At 29.4% G+C, this 20,047-nt stretch overlaps 1 protein-coding gene across 2 annotated transcripts in view; it reads left to right on the top strand.

Moving 5' to 3' along the window:
• Nucleotides 1-20,047, top strand: part of LOC123295678 (helicase domino) — a 36,223-nt gene that overhangs the window by 9,434 nt on the left and 6,742 nt on the right. Inside the window, exons 3-20 of one of the 2 annotated variants that reach the window (XM_044877099.1) lie at nt 20-342; nt 848-1,068; nt 1,156-2,430; nt 3,156-3,646; nt 5,086-5,272; nt 5,521-5,657; nt 6,142-6,328; nt 6,550-6,859; nt 8,469-8,690; nt 9,843-9,985; nt 10,224-10,451; nt 11,091-11,619; nt 11,689-11,858; nt 12,845-13,041; nt 13,285-13,399; nt 13,680-13,799; nt 14,064-14,321; nt 14,534-14,755. In XM_044877099.1, the coding sequence (XP_044733034.1) occupies nt 20-342; nt 848-1,068; nt 1,156-2,430; nt 3,156-3,646; nt 5,086-5,272; nt 5,521-5,657; nt 6,142-6,328; nt 6,550-6,859; nt 8,469-8,690; nt 9,843-9,985; nt 10,224-10,451; nt 11,091-11,619; nt 11,689-11,858; nt 12,845-13,041; nt 13,285-13,399; nt 13,680-13,799; nt 14,064-14,321; nt 14,534-14,755 (5,335 nt within the window). The remainder of the gene's footprint in view (nt 1-19; nt 343-847; nt 1,069-1,155; nt 2,431-3,155; nt 3,647-5,085; nt 5,273-5,520; nt 5,658-6,141; nt 6,329-6,549; nt 6,860-8,468; nt 8,691-9,842; nt 9,986-10,223; nt 10,452-11,090; nt 11,620-11,688; nt 11,859-12,844; nt 13,042-13,284; nt 13,400-13,679; nt 13,800-14,063; nt 14,322-14,533; nt 14,756-20,047) is intronic. The other variant, XM_044877100.1, reaches the window with a different exon arrangement.

The following is a 20,047-nucleotide window of genomic DNA, read 5'->3' as shown; positions in this document are numbered from 1 at the left end:
CATAAATTTTCTTTCACAGTTACGATGAACATTTAGCCGAATATTTTTTCCTTCAAATTGGAGGGGATGACCAAGATTTTGCATTATGGCGGAAAAAACAACCATCACAAAATTTTCTACAATTTAAACATATGCATCGTCTTGACACATCCGAAGAAGATAATTATGAAGGTACTGTAGTGGCAGCAACTCCAACACCAAACGTTCAACAACAGCCTCAACAACAAGTTCCTAAACCAAATCCACAGCCAAATGTTGAAATCAAAATGACTGGAGTTGGACTCACACCTGTAGCTGTTTCCACTACATTACCAGCACAAGTTGTTCAGTTATCTCAACAAGGTAATATTTGCAAATTTTTATTATTTTAATATTTGAGGAATCCATTATTAAATTACGTAATTTTTTGTGGTAAATATTTGACTTGTATAAAATAATTTTTAGTAATATATTTTGGGTATCATTTTCATTTATTAATTCAACATATTTAGGTCAAATACCTGGACGACCTCAGGGAGGTCGTCATGGAATGGTGTTTGCCATTCGAACAACTACTCCAAGTCCTGCCCCAGCTTTAGTGCCAGGTAGTTTGGAAAATCCCTTGAGCTAAAGATTCTGTATTCAATTTTCTTTGCTGAAATAATATTATTTTATAGATGTTTGTTTTTTATAAATCGCTTGTGGACTGGCCATAAATTTTTTATTTAAATATTGGAGTATATTTATTAATTTTAGTAGAAATTTTTTATTTGCATTTTACTTTTAGTTGAAACAATTATTAAATGTTGCATAATCAATCATTTTTAATATAGATAATTAACTATTTATTTTTTTGGTTTCTTAATAGGAGGAACACCAATTGTACCTGATATACCACCCGGAGGCCAAACTAATCCTAATGTACCTCGAACGGCATCCACGAATACAGTCAGTCAAGCAGAGAAACGAACTTCCAGTTCTACAAACATTCCATCAACTTCGCCAGCTCAAAATACAACACCGTCAAATAAAAATAAAGCAGTTTCAAGCTCTGGGAATCAGGAACAAATTGTTGAGAAAGCTAAACAGGTACTGTATCAAAAAACGTCTAAAACCATACTTAGATTTATCATGCGTAATTAGTTGCTTCTTAATTTGAAATTCTTAATTTTTTAGGAAGCTTATGTCATGCAAAGAATTAGTGAGCTACAACGCGATGGTCTTTGGACAGAAAAACGATTACCTCGTGTTCAAGAACCACATCGAGCTAAAGTACATTGGGATTATCTTCTAGAAGAAATGGTTTGGCTCTCAGCTGATTTCGCTCAAGAACGTAAATGGAAAAAAGCAGCAGCTAAAAAATGTGCTCGTATGGTACAAAAATACTTTCAAGATAAAGCAGTGGCCGCTCAAAAAGCCGAAAAAGCTCAAGAACTACAATTACGACGGATTGCAGCGTATATGTCACGTGAAGTACGTCAATTTTGGCAAAATATTGAGAAAGTTGTTGAGTACAAACAGCAAACACGCCTTGAGGAAAAACGAAAACAAGCTTTAGATCAACATTTGAGCTTTATTGTTGATCAAACAGAAAAATATTCCCAATTGTTAGCCGAAGGTATGAATAAAAGTGGAGTTCCAAATGATTCAAATACAGTGCCTGAAAGTGCGACTTCATCCAGGATACCATCCCCAAGTGGGCATGGATCTGATGATGAATTTAACCCTGGCAATCAATCATCTGATGATGATGAAGAAACAATTGCTTTAGCCGAAGCTGAAGCAACGGATGAGGCTCAAGAACTAGCAGCACTGCAACGCGAATCTGAAATGGATTTAGACACTTTAATCAGTGAATTACCTGCTGATTATTTAGAAAATCGAAATAAAGAATTACCATCTGATAACGAGAGTGAATCAGAATCAAATAAAGACAATGCTGATCGTAAAGGTGACGAAGAATTCACAATGGATTCCGAAAATGATGAATCCGATTTGGAAGATACAATTTTGGAACAAGAAAAGGCAGAAGGTGAACAAGATCATAAGAAAGAACTTGACGAACTAAATAAAATGGCTGAAATGGATATTGAAGAATTAAAGAAAATGTACAGCTCAATGCCACCACCTGAAGAGAATTCTATGGATGTACAGGATGAATCAGAAAGTGAAGATGACGAGGAAGTTGATAGTGATGATGTTGATAGTGACAATAATAGTGAGAAAGAGGACAATTCTGCAGATAGTGATGGTGGATCAGATTCAGAACTTGATCATTCTGAATCTGAAAGTGAAGAAGATTCAAAAGATAATTTAGGTTTAAAATCATTGCTGGATGATACATCGAAAGAGGATGGAGATAAGGCTGAGAATAAGGATAATTTATTTAACGATGTCGCTGCAATTGCAGAAAGTATACAACCTAAAGGAAACACGCTGTCTTCGACAAGTGTAAGTCACTCTTTCTTTTATATTCTTGGAATTTTTCTCTAGCCCTTTTTTCTCTCAGAGAATAATGTTACCATAAAAAATAACTTAGTATGATTGATTTTTTTGAAAATCAAATGAATTACTCATTTATTGTCATTTCTTGCAATGTCGATCAGTTTTTGTATTAATTGCACTAACTTTTGCAACATTGCTAGATTAAAATGCGAAGGCCAGCATGAGTATATTAGCCACATCGTATACTCTATCTAGAACTTCTCTACAGTAAAACAATATTTTAAATTATTAAATAACTAAAATTATATTTGTAATTTAAATATTAAAAAATTTAACTTTCTAATTTCAATATGTTCATTCTGGTTAATTCACACCGGAGCGACCAGCAGGCGATGGATTCCAAAGCACTATGTATAGTTATCAAAGAATTCTTTGTTCATTGGACAGTTCTGTTGCTTATCGCTTATAATTCGTCGCCTACCGTTCTGTTATAAATTCATTCAATCATTCATTCATTCATCAATTCGTCAAAAATCAATTTAATTTGACATCCCCACTTATGGAAATTATTTTTCGAAAACAATATGTTAATTAATGAGCAAGGGAGGGTATTTTTTGATTAGTAATATTGCATCCCTGACCTAATAATCACAATTTCTGGTGAAAATTTTGAACAAATCTTGCCAAAATAAATAGGGGCTTCATAAGATATTTGTTAATTTTGATTGCAGGTGGTAACGCCCATACCATTTTTACTAAAACATACTTTACGGGAGTATCAACACATCGGTTTGGATTGGCTAGTAACAATGTTTGATCGCAAATTAAATGGAATTCTAGCGGATGAGATGGGTTTAGGTAAAACAATACAAACAATTGCACTTTTAGCACATTTAGCATGTGAAAAAGAAGATTGGGGACCACATTTAATAATTGTACCAACATCAGTAATGTTAAATTGGGAAATGGAATGTAAAAAATGGTGTCCTGGTTTTAAAATTTTAACATATTATGGTACACAAAAAGAACGAAAATTAAAACGTACTGGTTGGACAAAACCGAATGCATTCCATATTTGTATTACATCGTATAAATTAGTTATACAAGATCATCAAAGTTTTCGACGAAAAAAATGGAAATATTTAATTTTAGATGAAGCTCAGAATATTAAAAATTTTAAATCACAACGATGGCAACTTTTATTAAATTTCCAAACTCAACAGTAAGTATTTTTTTTTAAAATTATTATTTGCTAATGATGGGCAATTAGGAATCATTTTTTATACTCAACCAGACGATAACTTTGTGTTATAAATTAAACAAGCATAAAAAAGTTTATATTCAAATTTGTTTATATGATTGTTTAAAAACAAAATCAGGGATAATATCATCCTCTTCTACGATTTCAGACAACATCTCGTAAATTCGACGCAAAATAAAAGCTAATCAAATTTAAAATAACCATTTAATTTTTATTTCTAAGATTTTCAATTAAATTTGAACATAAGCGGTTGGAGCGTGATGGATATGTCACTACCGAACTGTGAAATCAGAAGCCCTTTGATCGAACCCAGTCAAAATCAAAATCGTTTTTACGTTTGTGTTATTTTTCAAAAGTATTATTTATCAGATCTCTTTAGATATTTAGCAACCAATATATCGATAATCTACAGCTTTGATTTATACAGCTAATACGGACAAAAAAGCTTGAGAGATGATAGAGATGAATTGTACTCGAGTAATTAAGAGTTTGACGGTAATCTATCTATGTTAAAAAATATTAATTATTGATACCAAGGATTCTCATATCGGCCAGACGCAGCCATTAATTTAATTGCTCGCGCATAATATTTTTCTCCCCCCTCAAAATTAGCAAAACTAATCGCTGTCTCCGTTCTAGCTGCTAATATTCAAAACAACAAAAGGCGACGCCATTAGCTTGATATTAGTCAAAGTGACTACCACGTGGAAGATTATAATCATTTATTAACTAGTAAAACATCAATTTAAGTTATTATCGATTTGAAATTTAATAATTAAATATTTCTAATTACCTCGGGCAACTTTTTTTTTTTTAAATTTTTATAATTTGAAATAAAATGGTTGTTATTTGTTTTACGATTAAATTAGCTAATAATGGCTATCGCCGCGTTGTAATTAAAATATCGATATTTAGCGAAATGTATATTTATTGCATATTATTTAATAATAATTTTCAAGTAAATTATTTAATATACAATTTTATTTTGACTGTTATGGTATGTATTTAGTATTTTAAGAATTGGTATCAATTATGGTTTTTTTTTCTAATTTTATAAAATAATATACTTATAACAATTTTGTAATTTTATGTACTTTCGATCAGCAATACAATTCTCCTCTTTTGGAAACTTCTATCATTTACCTAGAATGAATTAATTAAAAATAATTTCAAACAAATTGCAATGTCGATCAGTTTTTGTACTTATTGCATTAACTTTTGCATCATTGCTAGAATAAAATGCGAAGGCCAGCATGAGTATATTAGCCACATCGTATACTCTATCTAGAACTTCTCTACAGTTAAATTCTAAACATTAAAAATAATTCTTAAATGTTCAGCACTAGTTTTAATCGAAAAATTTTCAAATGTTTCAATATTTCAATATCAATTTTTACTAGGCGTCTACTATTAACTGGTACACCATTACAAAACAACTTAATGGAATTATGGTCTTTGATGCACTTTTTAATGCCAAATGTGTTTCAATCACATCGTGAGTTTAAAGAATGGTTTTCAAATCCAGTCACAGGAATGATTGAAGGGAATTCAGAATATAATGAAAGTATTATCAAAAGATTACATAAGGTAAGCCTATATTTTTAATTAGCATAGTTTCACCATATTTGCTTGCAATGTCGATCAGTTTTTGTATATTTATTGCATTAACTTTTGCAACGTTGCAAGAGTAAAATGCGAAGGCCAGCATGAGTACATTAGAAAAGTCGTGTACTCTATCTAGAACTTCTCTACAATTAAATTTCCTTTGTATTTTTTATGAGATAATTTTTCACAAAAGTGTTAGTTTATTAAAAGTTTTTTAATTTATTTTGTAGGTCTTACGTCCATTTCTGCTGCGCAGATTAAAAAGTGAAGTTGAAAAACAAATGCCAAAGAAATATGAACATGTTGTATTATGTCGTTTATCAAAACGGCAAAGATATTTGTATGATGATTTTATGTCCCGTGCAAAGTATGTGCTTAATATTTTTTTAAACTTCAGTTTAAAATAGGATGAATTCTTTTTTTTATGAATAACATACAATAGAAGCGAAACTTTGTCTTTAATATTAATCTCTAATTTAAAATTCAAACATATTTGGTTGAAAACAATTACATATAACCGAATAAATTCTACATAATTTGCTTGCAATGAAAAATTCTAATGTATATCAAAGACAATCTTTTCGAAAAGTACAGATTCTCAAATTATTAGGGAAATTTTTCTATTTTTAAGCATTTCATAATATCGATAGAATTGACTATTTTGTAGATATCATTTAAAAATTTCTGGCGATTCCTTTTCGGGAAGAGTATATTTATTAAAAAGAAGATACTTTGAAGCTAGTTGTAAAACAAAAAGTCGAACAAATCTGTGTAAAAGTTTCTCTTCTAATGTTTAGTAGTAATGTAACATTACATTGATCAATTTTGTTTTACATAGAAATGTTTTTCAGAACACGAGAAACATTAGCAACAGGAAATCTATTAAGCGTTATAAATGTGTTGATGCAATTACGTAAAGTATGCAACCATCCAAATTTATTTGAAGTTCGTCCAACTGTGTCACCATTTCAAATGGAGGGTATTGTTTTTAATACCGCATCACTTGTGTATGGTCTATTAGATTACGATCCGTTAAATGTAAGTACATTTTGAATTTTAAGGGACTTATTGTATATTTCTATATTTCATTTTGGTGATGATATCTTTACACTTTAAACCTGAAAATTTCCTATAAATGTTTTATTTATATTAAATTTTGAGTGATTGACCGTTCGAGGCATTTGTCTGAAAATATTATGAAATTTTTTTTTTTTTTCATTTCTCTCAAAAAATACTTAAGAAAACTTTGTTTATTTTAGAGTATCGATTTATTTTCGCGACATTTCTTACTGGCAAAACTAGAGGAATCAATGACAGCTGTTGACGCTCATCGTATTAAACAATTAAGTTTACCTAGGAAATTAATTGAAGAGATCGATAGTGCACCAGAACCACCACCGCCATGTCCAAAAGGTCAAATTAAAATTAATATTAAATTGGGTGAACCAAAAGAAACTAAACCTTTGCCCAATAATACTGTAATTAATGCAAGACCATCGGCGGCAACAACGACTGCATTAAATAAAACACAAACTTTACAGAATACCACCACGCAGCAAGCGCAAACTGGTAAGTGGCTTAAAGATTTTACTTCAATTTTTTTTTTTTTCACTAATATAAAAGGGTGTTTCGATTTGAACTTGAATAATTCGAAATAAAATTCAAAATAGAAGAATTGTAGCTGACCTCTTTCGTTTGTAAAAATAAACAAACGTAGGACATGCCTATTTCTTAATTCAATGGTTTTTTTATGCTTTTGAAGGATGTACAAGCAGGGTAGATTAAAGTTAGGTATATTTAGTTAATTCTATTAATGATGAAATATGTTTGAATCGAAGAAATTAGACGCAAAGTAGAAATTCGATTTTCCGGTATATAGCTAAATTTTCGGAACAATGAAGGCAAAAAGTGAAAACAAAGAAGTTTATTTATTTTTTAACTTTCATTTACATTGCTTTTAATTAAGGTTAAATTTATACAAAATTCGATGTGTAATTTTTTTTATGTCGGTCGCATGGGTTTTTATTTTATTTGTCTCTTTTTTCATTCCAAGAGCAATTAAAAATCCAAACTTAACTTTGAAATAATTTATATGCACTCGTATAAGCTATAAAAGAAAATTCACATCTTAATATTTTTGAACCTACAGTGATGGTAATATTTTATGTGTAAAAAATGTAAACCAATGTGATGCCTGCTTGGTTGGTTTTGCACCTTCACTTTTGTGTTTATAGTGAAGCCTTGTGACACTTGTTTTTGCACTGAATTGCAAATTGTACGTACTATCGGCACAGTTTTGCGTCCTAAAATTGGTGTAGATAGCTCTTGCAAAAATTTTTTACAATTACCAAAATCAAGTTCAATTTCGATGGGCCTTAATTACTGCTTGTTTTAAAATGTTAATTTTCGTTTTTTTGATGTGATAAGTAAATTTTCATTTTTTTTTTCTTCCATTTATTTTTCATTTAAACATATTCAGTCTAGCTTCAATTACTACTATTATTGCCATAAAAATTTTTTGAAGATAAAATTTTCCGTAAAGCACGAAAACTGAGATTTGAATTTTATACTGTAAAATTTTAAATGCAAGAGTTTTACGAAAAGTTTAAAAAATGACTTTCGATTCTGAAATTCAAGTTAAAAATTAAGAAACATGAAACTTAATATAATTCTTAAATCTCTGTGAAAACAATAAAATATATTTGAATTTTCGTTTAAAAAATCACAACACACTTCGATAGATCCAACTTGGGTCATTTATTATAGAATTAGTTCAATTTTAAATAGTTGTTCGAAGGTTCAATTTAGAAAAGGGACACTAATGATCTAAGCGAATAGACAATCCCTTTAAATTGAATTTTACTACAATTTTTCATGAACATGTTCAAAAATATTTTCAGCTGAATACTTTCAATATTTCCGGTACTTATTTCAATAACTTCATACATTTGCTTTATAAATATGTTCTATTTATAAATAAATAAATTATTTATACCAAGACATGTCATTTTCGAAATTGGGGCTTCCTTTTTGGTTTTTATTTTTTGTAGATCTTTTTCCAGTTTTTGTTTTCCAATTTAATTTTCTTTTTTTGTGAAATAAATTTGTATTTTGGTAATGAAATTTGTACACACACACATTTTTTTTTTAAATTCAGATAAAATTTTGCCCTATACAGGATTAAAATTTCGAGTTACTAACAATCCTGGTGTACAAAGTTATTCATTGCAACTAGTACAACACCCAAATGTAGTAAAAACAATATCTTTAAATTCAGCAACAAATCAATTGAAAACAGATGGCGCTCCCCAAATAACACAATTTGTACATGCTGGTAAACATATATTACTTGCTACATCTGCATCCCAGTCTCCACAGCTTCAACCTATCACATCTGCAGGTAACGAACATCATTATTCATCTTAGGGGTCATTCACAAAATATCTTAACAAAGAATCCTCCCCACCCCCGTCCTTGTTTTGTTAAAAACAGAGAAAATGGCCTAACGTGTGACCGAGCCAATTTCTTTAACCATAAATCTATCAGTCCAAAAAAATGACTGTTGGATAGCAATTTATCAAAATAACATTTATAAAAAAAAATAAGTGATGATCTCTGACGTGTGATTTTTGTGTAATGAATCATTAAAATACAAATTTCAACATTTCATAGATAAAAACAAAATCTCTCATGTTTTTCTCTATATTTTTTTCATAGACTTCCAAAAAATATAAAAAATAATTATAAACAAAATATTCTGACGTACTGATTTAAGATATTTTCTAACATAAATAATCGTATATCCGGTAATTTTAGAAAAAACAAATTTAGAGGTCTTACTTGGTCTAAAAGCGTTGAACAACTTAAAAAAAAATTCTGAATAACTCACTTTTCCTCACTCTTCATGAATCATAATTATAGTATTTCAGTTTCAATGAAGAGGACAGTAGTGACTGTGTCACCTTAACCTGCAATGTCGATCTGTTTTTGTATTTATTGCATTAACTTTTGCAACATTGCAAGATAAAATGTGAAGGCCAGCATGAGTATATCAGCCACATCGTATACTCTATCTAGAACTTCCCTACAGTTAAATTTCATAAATGTAAAATAATAATTAAATTATGACCAGTATTAATTTTCCGTTCTTGCTTTTAGAATTACTCAACTTTCTCTTAATTAGAAGGTAGTTGATTGATGTTAGCATGGACAGGAAGATCATTAGGTATCGGTCTGAGAGCTCTTGATTTTTGTTTTAGAATAGTGGCGATTTTGTTTGAAAATGTATATAAAATTACTTACATCAGAATTCTTACTTTTTCATATGTTGAGAATCACATATTTTGTGGATGACCCCTTCACTTACCAATTTTTGATAAAATGAAAGCTTATTTTATCATTATCATCTTGCGTTTTGTAAACTTATTCCTTCATTGTTTTTTGGGGCCTGGAGCTTACATTTATGGAAGTTAACAAATAATTAACCAAAATAAACGCTTGATAAATTTTGGATTGAAGAGTCAAATTTTAAAATTGCAATTATTTTTTACAGTAATGACATCGAGTGGCCAACGTTTAGCAGTATTATCTAAAAGTCCAATTGTGGCGAATGTTTCTTCGGCCGGTCGTGTAATTAATACCAATATGAATACAAGAACAGTTTTTATTCCAACAGTAGCGACTTCTATCCCACAAGTAAGTTAATTTTTTTAGAATATGTATTTTTTAGAAAATATTAATTTTTTTTATTTAATTATTTTTATCCCTTAATTCAAAATTTAAGGAATAAAATTTTAGTAAATATTCTTTTTTGTTGATATTTTCTGATTTTAGTATCTATTTTTTTTAATTGTTGTATTTTGTTACGGGAATTCCTTTGCAGATATTTTGTCTTAAGTCTTTTAAAGCGCCTCACCAATGAATTTACTTTTAGTTTCAGCAACAGCCACAACAAGTTCAACCCGTAGAAACAAATCATAATTCAACAGCATCACCTGATAAATCAACTCCATCAACACCCAGCGTGACAATCTCGCAACCATTAAATGCAACATTAGTTAATCAATTACTTACTCAAATTTCATCCAATCAAAGGCAAGCAGAATTGCAAGCTATCAAAAATGCATCAAAATCTGAGGAACCAAAAAGCCCATTTTATGATGTAAGTACACAAAATATGTTTCTACTATAATTTTTAATCTAGTAAACAAAGCAATTAAAACTATTCAATTTGAGTATGTTTTCAATAAACTAAAAAATATTCGGACTACCAAATTTGGTTTCTTTATCGACAAATTTGTACTCCGAATAGATACAATTGAGGCAAATATCACCAACATTCGTAGATTAATTTTTTCAAATGACCATATTGGGGCCAAAATAGAGACATCAATTGTTTGTCAATGATTTGGCAAACTGAATCGTGAATCAAAATTAAAATGTCTTGTGTATAATATGGGAATCTTCGACGATATTACATTTTGGGTATTCGTCTCGTTTCACGTTCTGCGAGGCGTTTGGCTTCGTTAGAGTCCTGTAACAAGAAAATCTGACTTACGAATTTCTTTCAAGTAGGACTCTGGATAACAAATTTGTGTGTTGCTTTGTTTAATTAGCAGAATAATTCTAGGGATATTAATGATGATAAAAAATACATATTATCGAGAAAATTGATTATGAGTGTCTTACTTATAATTGATTTCGAATTGATCGACCATCGAGGCATTTGTCTGAATCTTAAACTCAACTTAACAGTTAAAGTTTTGAATACCAAAATTTTATAAATATTTGCTTTTTTCAGGCTATTATAGAACGGAGAAAACGGAAAGCTCGCGAAACAAAACTATCAATTCTAGCACGTGTGAATGAAGAACGTTGTTCTGCTTTTCCACTTTACGGGGAAGATTTACGAAATGCATGTAATGTTTTCACAACAAATGAAAATATTTACGATGAACATCCTGCATATCGTGATACCACGCCCTGGACTGCGCGAGGGTATAGTTATTGTCGTCGAGTTGCACTTGAACGTGAAAAAGGCTTCTCCTGGCATCATTCAAAAACCTTACGCCAATCAATTCATTCTGTTGAAGATTATATTCACGAGTTAAAAGAAATTTTAGATCGTTATGTATTTTTTGTTCCTGCTGTCCAAGCACCAATTCCTAAAGTTCATGTATCACACCCACCTCCTGGTAAACTATGGGAAGAACAGCGGATGGAATATTATTTAAGACATCATTTGTCGGGACCATGTGCACCGTTACATACTATAGCGAGAAATATGGCAACACAATTTCCTGATCCTCGTCTAATACAATTCGATTGTGGTAAGTAAGAGTGACATTTCATGGTATAAAAAAATATATCTCTAGGCTAATTTTTTTGTTCGTCTTTAGGTAAACTTCAAACATTAGATAAATTATTAAGAAAATTGAAGACTGAAGGACATCGTGTCCTAATTTTTACTCAAATGACTAGAATGTTGGATGTTCTGGAATCATTTTTAAATTATCATGGGCATATATATCTTAGATTAGATGGTACGACAAAAGTTGATCAACGGCAGGTAAGGTTTCATTTTAAGCAAAATTTCGGAAAGAGGCGGGCCCATCCACATTCCATTTTTCAGGTGTTGAATACAATTTTTTCATACCGAAAAGTGACAATATTAATTATTAGAAGATACTGTCGGCGGTTCTAGACAAAAACGCTTTGTAAAAAAAAAAAAAAACAAACAAATAAAGCTTTTCATTTTTATCTTACCAGAGTGGCAACAAACTGGGAATTATTAGGTTATATGATTAGCCAGGACTTATTATGGAAATTAGGAAAATAAAGGAAGCATCAAAAAATATTTACATTAAATTTTTGTCGTTTTTAAGTTTTAACTTGAAATTTGTATCACCTCTACTTTTGGAATATATGTATAGGGTAAACAAGATATAAAAACCACAAAAAATCAATTCATTTGACGTCTAAATGAATAACTCGCTTTGCTCGCAAGAGAGCTACACCCGTGGCGACCTTTAGTCTTGGCTCGCCGTCATAGAAAAACTCATTATATGAAGAAAAAAAAAAACTGCGGAGGTTTTGCAATTAAAAATTTTTAATTTCTCCGAATTTTTTTCCGTATGTTTAAAGCTATTCCGCGCCCAATGCCGAAAATCGCATCCAGTACGTCTAGATGCGATTTTTTTTGCTTAGTTTCCAAGCAATTTTTTAGAAAGTACTGGTTTAGTAATCATATGAAATGGATTTTCGTGACTTTTGGGTCTTAATTAATTTTAAAAATCACAAAGAATAGAATAGAAGATAGAATTTTGCTTGATATTTTTTCTTTCTGCCAAGTAGTCGATATATGTTTTGTAATACGATATCGATTGTTTAAGAAAGAAAAGTAAATTTGTGTACTCTTGGCCTGAATAATATTTTCTATTAATATTCAGGGTAATTGTTCCATTACATTTTCTTTTAAAAAGAAAGTCTATAAATTTGCAAATTGAAAAAATTTTATCCTCGAAATATTAACAAGTTTTTTAAATATTTCTCAAGGTATTAATGGAACGTTTTAATGGTGATAAACGAATATTCGCATTTATTTTATCAACCCGATCGGGTGGTGTTGGTGTAAATTTAACGGGTGCGGATACAGTTATATTTTATGATTCGGATTGGAATCCAACCATGGATGCACAAGCACAAGATCGATGTCATCGAATTGGACAAACTAGAGATGTGCATATTTACAGGTATTTACAAATTTTACTATATTTTGAAATTTTACCTTTCTGCCAAGTAGTTGGTACATGTTTTAAATACGGTATCGATTGTTTAAGAAAGTAAAGTAAGTTCGTGTACTTTTGGCCTGGATAATATTTTCTATTAATATTCAGGGTGGTTGTTCCACTACATTTCCTTTTGAAAGAAGAATTTGTAAATTTTTAATCAGGATAGATATTTTTATTATTATTATTTTTTTTGTTTATTTACAGGTTGGTTAGTGAAATGACAATTGAGGAAAATATTTTGAAGAAAGCAAACCAAAAACGAATGTTGGGTGATTTAGCAATAGAAGGTGGTAATTTTACGACGGCATATTTCAAAAGTGTAAGTAACGTAAATTTTATGAGTTATTAAGCTTGCGAGAAAGTAATGATACCTTAAATAAACCTTTGTATGATTACGGAATGTTTTTAATGATGATAACTTTACTACTTCGACTGAAAATTTAATATGAGTGTTTTACTTATATAGAGTTTTATCAAGATTGACATTCGAGGCATTTGTCTGAAATTTTTTCTGGAAAAATTGTAAAATACTTTTAACCATACTTTTAAATCTGTTTTTTGAAAATATCTCATTATCATCATCTTTTTTTTTCTTACAGTCAACTATACAAGATCTATTTAATGTTAATACCAACGAAGATGCTTCAACAAGAATGGCTGAGGTTGTCGATCGTGAGAAGGAACGTAAAGAAAGATTACAAAAACAACTCGATAATCAAGTGAGTACTAATGTTTTTTTTTCTAATATATAACTCATTATTTTATGTAATGCCTTCATTTCCGAAGCGAGAACAAATTTTTATATTTTTTTCGCTACTAACATGAAGGCAGAATAAAGAGTTTGATAACCAAGTTAAAGAAATAAATTTTTTTATTTTTTTTTTAAATTCAAAACTTACATAGTTTCATAAAAGCAATAATTAAAAATTTTTTTACCATTGATTATTGAATTATTAGAATATAAAATTTTTTTTTCTTTTCAGTCTCCGCCATCTCCGGTTGAAGATCGTTCAGCAATGGGTGCTTTGGAAAATGCTTTGGCTGCATGTGAAGATGAGCAAGATGTTCAGGCAGCGAGAACTGCGAAAGCTGAGGCTGTTGCTGAGCTTGCTGAATTTGATGAGAGTATACCGTTAGAAGAGGAACGTACTGTCACAGAAAGTACGGCCGCTGTTGAGAATGTTGCACCCGAACCAGAATTAAGTAAAGCGGAACAAGAAGTTCAAAATTTAATTAAACAGGTAATACATACATTCCTAGTTCTATTCGACTTTTTTATTTTTTTAAATGATGATAACTTTACTATTTTGACTGAAAATTTAATATAAGTGTTTTACTTACATTGAGTTTTATCAAGATTGACATTCGAGGCATTTGTCTGAAATTTTACCTGGAAAAATTATGTCGTTATTTACTGTTTAACTACAATTTTTAAAAAATAAATTTTTTTCAGCTGTCGCCAATAGAATTATACGCAATGCGATTTGTTGAAGAAAATGATGCTGCATGGTCTGCCCAACAATTGGCTGCTGCTGAAGCGGAAATTGAAGCACAAAAATTAGAATGGGAAGCAAATCGTTTAGCATCATTGCGGAAAGAGGAAGAAGCTAGAAAACAGTTGTTACGTGAAGAAGACGATCTACTAACATTTTCACGCGAGGATGCAGTAAATCAGGTTAATAATACTAGTGTTAAAAAACCCATTAATAAACGTTTAGCTATAGTTAAAAATAAGAAACGTCGATTGGTTACTAAAAACCGTAAAGTAAAACTTCGTCGGAAAATTGTAACATTAAAAAAGAATAACAAAGAATCGACGACAACATCAGCGAGTAAAAATTCTGAAAGTACGGAATCACAACCAGAGAATAATGATAAAAATAGTTTATCAACTGATTCAGAAATTAGCTGGGATGAACAGGATAGTGGGTCAAATATTTCATCGTTAGGTACAGACATTTCATCGATCGGTCCATCAATCATAAATTCTAAAACTCCAAACAATAGTAGTAAAAAATGTGTAAGTCAATTAGATGAAGAAAGTCCACGCACTAGATCACGCGGTACAGTTAAAATTAATTTGTGGACATTAGATGTTAGTCCAATATTACCCGGTGTCAAACCAGTCAATAATCGTTGTCCCACACCATCAAAAACAAAAACACCTCGTGTTAAAAAACCAAATAATATAAATCGTAAAGTAATTCGGCGTATAAAAAAGCAGTTCGGCAATCGGAATGCAAAAAAAATGAAATTAGATGACAATTCTGTTTCTGAACAGACCGAGATTGATGAATCACAACAAGTCGATGAAATTGAATCTCAAACCGAGGTTACTAGTTCAAACATTCCGGTTAATATACCTACAAAAGTATTAGACGATAGTAATAGTTCTCAACCTGCTGAAGATGATAGTTTAGTAACATCGACAACCGATGAAATATCTGAAGAACAAACAAAAAAACCGAAAAAAGAACGTTTAGAATTGCGATTACGTTTAACTAAATCCCCCGAGAAAAAAAATAAAGGTAAACAAACACAGATTGATTCATGGTTAATAAAAACAACTAAAACTGTAAATCATGTGAATGGTAATAACAGTTCATCAGCTGTACCCCCTCCTCCTCCGCCGTACTCTAATCCTAATTTAGTAATACGAACACGTCGTGCATCCGTAAATCCAGCTGCCAATTCGAATGAAGTAGATACAATTAAAAAATTAAGTAAAAATCAAATTAAATCACAAAAAAACTCGACAGAATCGAATGGTTCAATATCATAAAACAGCATCGTTAATTTATTTATTTAAATCATCAGTATTCTTAGAAACAAATTAATTGGTATGTTTGAGAGACACGAATTTTTGAATTGATTGGTGGGGATTTTGATGAGAAAATTTATTTAAATTTGTCGTGAAAACAAGCATAATTTGTTGACTGCATAATTGTTTAAAATTCCATACCATCCAACGAATTATTTTGATTGCTCAGTAGGCCATCCGCGTGACTACAATCATCTAAGATTTACGACGATATTTTGAGAGTATACAGGTATATTCTTAGGTTAAATTTTCCTAAGCGTATCACCACCTTGATTTTGAACCTGTTTTCGCACTAACAACTACTGTGTACAAATTTAATTTGATCTTATTATATAAATTTTTTTTGTCTATTTTAATAATTAATGAAAAAATTATAATTTATTGTACTGAAAGAAACGTAATTTGGTTTCTTCAAAATTAGATAATTCGATTTTAGTTTGTTGTGTCGCATAATATTTACATGGTGACCAATCTCTAGGAAAATCTCGGATTGAGATTTGTTCGAATGGCTCAAAGAAACTAGAGACAATATTAGAGTCGAGCGAAAATTTATATAGCCCAATATATAAGTTCTTTGTATTTTAATAATTTATGGGTGATATAAAATTTGTATTTAAAGGTTTACCACTAAACAACATTTATTCGTAAGAGATCCATCCGTATTGTAATTAGAAGCCGTTCTAACTCGCATATAAAATGAAAATGCGATTTTTTTAAAATTTTTATTTAAATTATTTAAGTATTGAAATTAATTTTAGGATTCGGATATTACAAAGTAAGATCTTTGATACTTTTTCTCCGAATAAGTCCTCTTTTTCAAGACTAGGGATCAATTTAATCACATAAATCGCTTTAGGCATATTCAGTAATAAAAAATTGAACTTGATAGCAAGGAAAGTTTGCAAATAAAAACTTATGCAATTTTAAGTGAATATTTAATCTCAAAATGTTTAAATTTATCCAAGAAAATTTTGTTGTTGGAGATAATGGTCATCATGTCAAATTTTTTAATAATTTCAATTAAGCGTTTTTCAATTTTTTTTAATTGATCGATCATAATTAATTTTTTTTTTAATTGAAATTTAATGAAATAAATTAATTATATCAAGCGAAAAACTCAATAGGTTCATAAAAAGAAACATTCATCCTCTTCCAACTCCTGCAAAATACGCCTATGTGTCACATGATGTAATGGATACCTAAATATTTATCAAATTTTTTAAATGGAAATTCGTTTCCATCGTGATACACAATATTCCACAGAATTTTTCAGAGTTGTCTAGAAATATTTTTTTAAGTGTGTCTAAAAACAAAAACAAAAAATCTATAAACTTATTAGTGATTTTTTTTTATTGTTTGGAGTTTTAAAGAAAAAGAAAACGTGTCCTACAATTTTTAAAAATATTTTATATTTTTAAGAGGCCTTTCATACTTATTGTATAGTAATTAATAATATTGAATGCCAGTGAGAAAGAGAAAAATGGGTCATGACGACGAGATTAATAGTAATTTTTTTAAACTCCTTTTTTTTTTTGGAAGAAGTTTTTCATTTTTCTTACTAATTATTATTTTTTTCATTTTGTACAATTATTAAAACAGTAGTTAGAATGGTAATTATTGTCTAATGTGTATAATTCGAGTTCGAATGTCGTCGTAAATACTTTTAGATTTATATTTAAGATTAAGTATTAAAAAAGTTCTCAGATAACATTTTGATCATATAAGCATCTACCCTTGTCTTCTTCTTTTTTTTTTTTTTTTTTTTTAATAAAAAAAGGATACTAATTCATCAGTTGTTCACAATCAACTTTAATTTTACATTAATTTAAAGACGCTAACATGATCCTGGACAAGATTTCGTCGCTATGTAAATCAAAGCGTTAGGAAGTATTAAGATAAAGATACTAAATGTATCTTTTTTTTTTTTTAAATATTTTGACAAAAAATGATGTTGTGTTCAAAAGATATCAAAGCAGTGAGGATGGTCCCACCTTTCTAATAAAAAAATGTGCTTTTATATCCACGATTAGATCTAACAGCATTTTGTATCTAACAATATTGTTAATATGTAGATTAAAACGACAATTAACTCGTGTCCAAACTCCTTAAATTAATCAAGGAACGGGACAGTAAAAAATGAAGGTAATTTTGAGTTGATTAAAGTCTCTTAATTGAAATTAAATATTTTTAAATAGACATTAACAACTGGTGACTGGCTATTCTTTAAAGAAAAAAGAAAAGATGATTAAAAAGAATTTATTTTTCAAGTTCGGTCAATTGGAGACATTCATTAAGATCAAATCGAAACTACAACATACCAAAATTAAAATAATTTTTGACTGAAATTGTCTTTCTTTTTTTGTTTGCTATAAAAACATTTTTCATTAAGAAAAAGGTTTCTGTCAAATAGGGTCTATTTTTTGTAAATATTGTAGTTTTGATTAACCTAGACAAATATCTGCATTTACAGAATTTTTGATAATGAATATTTCGACTTCCATTCGTTAATTTCGATGAATAAAAAGTGACAAAATAGCTCATTATCAAAGATTTGCTATTAAACAAAGATTAAACGTGCCTAATGAAAGAAGTTGTTTAATCAAACCAGGTGAGGAATTTCTGTATATCAAAAGCTCAGTATTTAGAAAACTGATAATAAATTAAGAATTAATGATCATTTGTAACCACGCTCCACATTGGGCGACCATTTTGTCTGGTCAAACATATTCCAAGTTAATTTTATTTGATGAAACACTTCCATCCTGCCACGACATTGAATGTTATCTGAGACAAAGATGTAAAAAGTTACTTTTGAGAAATGAAGAAACGGCATGAATGACACTATCACACATCATTTATAATCTTCATCATCTACCAAATTCATTTTGAGAAAGAATAAATATAAAAAATCTTGAAAATGTACATATAAAAAAAAACTCAACCTTTAAAAGAGTAAAAAAACAAAACACCTAGTTAATAATATGATCGCATTTTATTTTTAAAAAACAGAAAATTTTTTTGTAAATCTTAATGTTAATTAATTATGATTAATTGATTGTATATATAATTATTATATTTGAAAAAAATTTAGATAAAAATATAATTTATCTATTATATTGATTGATAGACTTATAGCTTGCTATGTCAGTATATTTATTTCGATGTCTTAAAAAAAAAACTAAAAATACTAAAAATTGTGTATAGAATATGTTTTTAAACAAAAATTATGTGATAAATACGAAAGCGCTTTAAGATCGCTTTTAAATTTTTATATTTTAATAAAAACTACTACAGTGTGTATAAAAAAATTATCAAAATGGTGGCAGATCTTGCTATAAGTTTATTAAATTTCAGTATGACCAGACATTTTTTTTATTTTTAAATAACATGAAACTCCAGAGTTCGGATATTAATTTTTAAAATGAATAGCACAGTATTTCGATTATGTCTAGCAATCATGTCTCTAGCGATCGATTATGTCTGGGCAATTAATTAGGAATTAAACGAAATTTAAATAATTGCTAATTTTGAGTTAAACAAAGCTACCAGCAACTTATGTAAATTAGAATAAAAAATATTAGTAACGAGATCTTGATCAAAATTTAAAAATAGGAAGGAATACTCGTAAGTCAGTTTCGAAATTAAAAGTGGAATCTTTTATTTTCAATTTTATTATTTGCATATAAACTAATATATCAATTAGTTTACTATTTGGAATAAATTAATAGAGTGTGTATCTTACAAACGGCAAAATATAATTGTCTTTAAGATTTTGTTTAAAAGTGAGCTTAAACCCTGAGCCCAACTATTAGTTTAAAAAACATTTTTGATTAAATTTCTCTTATTTATGATTTTATAAAAAATTATTTTAGCATAACGATTTTAATTAGGTCAAATTGTTTACAACACTCTCAACACACTTCATGTGTAATATTAATTTTAGAAATTTTTAGAAAAACTTATTTTGTAAAAAATAGAAAATTTTCCGTCGGTGTTGAGATTACTGGATTATTAATATCTGAACAATTTTAAAATCTGAAAAAATTTCGCTTATTTGTAAAGAATGGGCTTAAATTCTTAACAATATTTCACTATTGTTCATAAATTGAATCCTAAAGAATTTGAGTTCATTCTCTCAATCTACTT

The sequence above is a fragment of the Chrysoperla carnea genome, chromosome 3 (assembly GCF_905475395.1).
Source record: "Chrysoperla carnea chromosome 3, inChrCarn1.1, whole genome shotgun sequence".
NCBI classification, from domain to species: domain Eukaryota; kingdom Metazoa; phylum Arthropoda; class Insecta; order Neuroptera; family Chrysopidae; genus Chrysoperla; species Chrysoperla carnea.
Note: the sequence above shows the minus strand (reverse complement) of the source record. Positions and strands in the feature narration are given on the sequence as shown.